Source organism: Guillardia theta, assembly GCF_000315625.1.
Source record: "Guillardia theta CCMP2712 unplaced genomic scaffold GUITHscaffold_130, whole genome shotgun sequence".
Lineage (NCBI taxonomy): Eukaryota > Cryptophyceae > Pyrenomonadales > Geminigeraceae > Guillardia > Guillardia theta.
The window spans coordinates 128,986-129,819 of record NW_005434544.1 but is presented as its reverse complement, the minus strand read 5'-3'; the positions used below and the strand labels follow the sequence as shown (position 1 = coordinate 129,819).

Here is an 834-nt window from a genome sequence, read left to right as displayed (position 1 = left end):
CGGGAGTGATGGAGGGAGTGGAAGGAGGGCGTGTAGATAAGATACTTGAGCCACGGGAACACGCGGAACGGCCATACCTGAGGAGTGAGTGAGTGAGTGGGAGGAGGGGGAGGAGGAACAAGCAAGGACAGAGGAGAGTGTGCGTGGAGTGGCGAGGAAAAGGAGGAAGAAGCAGGAGCAGAAGAAGGAGAAGGTAGCGAGGGGGAGGAAGCGGAGAAGAGACCGGAAAGAACTCGAAGTTGCAATGCCCGATCATGTTGAGGAGATCAAACCCGAGGAGGTAGAGGTAGAACATCGAGATGCTTGCTCCTCCTGCCAACCTGACGATCCCCAACATCACTCAGGACAGCAACAAACCAAAGAAAACCGTCCTCATCCTTCCTTCCCTCCCTCCATCCCAGTGCACATCCTGATTCTTTTGCTCTCTGAAGTCCTCCTCCTTCCTCTCCTCGTCTTCCTCCTCCTTCCTCTTCTCGTCTTCCTCCTCCTCCGCTCACCATGTTCCGACCAACGGGATCGCGAAGTTGGCGGTGTACATGAGATGCTCCATGAAGGGATGGACGGACCCAGAGATTGCCTCTGTGACGAAGGAGGCGTGATGGTGCGAGTGATACTTGGCGTAGAGCGAGTGACTGAGAGGGGACAAGTCAGAGAAAACAACGGCAGAGAGAGAAAGAGGGAGAGGGAGAGAGAGAGAGAGAGAGAGGGGGAGAGGAAGAGAGAGAGAGAGGGGGAGGAGGAGGAGCGAGGGGAGGGATTGGAGCGAGGGGAGGGGAAGAGGAGTGAGGGGAGGGGTTTATGATCGTGTTGAGTGTTTGGAGCGAGGTGAGTTTT

General features: G+C 55.9%; 1 protein-coding gene across 1 annotated transcript in view; it reads right to left on the bottom strand.

Moving 5' to 3' along the window:
* Positions 1-834, bottom strand: part of GUITHDRAFT_158756 (hypothetical protein) — a gene marked incomplete at both ends in the record, with an annotated part of 9,551 nt that overhangs the window by 7,972 nt on the left and 745 nt on the right. The window contains 2 exons of the mRNA XM_005822166.1: positions 224-320; positions 498-632. Coding sequence (XP_005822223.1) covers positions 224-320; positions 498-632 — 232 coding nt within the window. The remainder of the gene's footprint in view (positions 1-223; positions 321-497; positions 633-834) is intronic.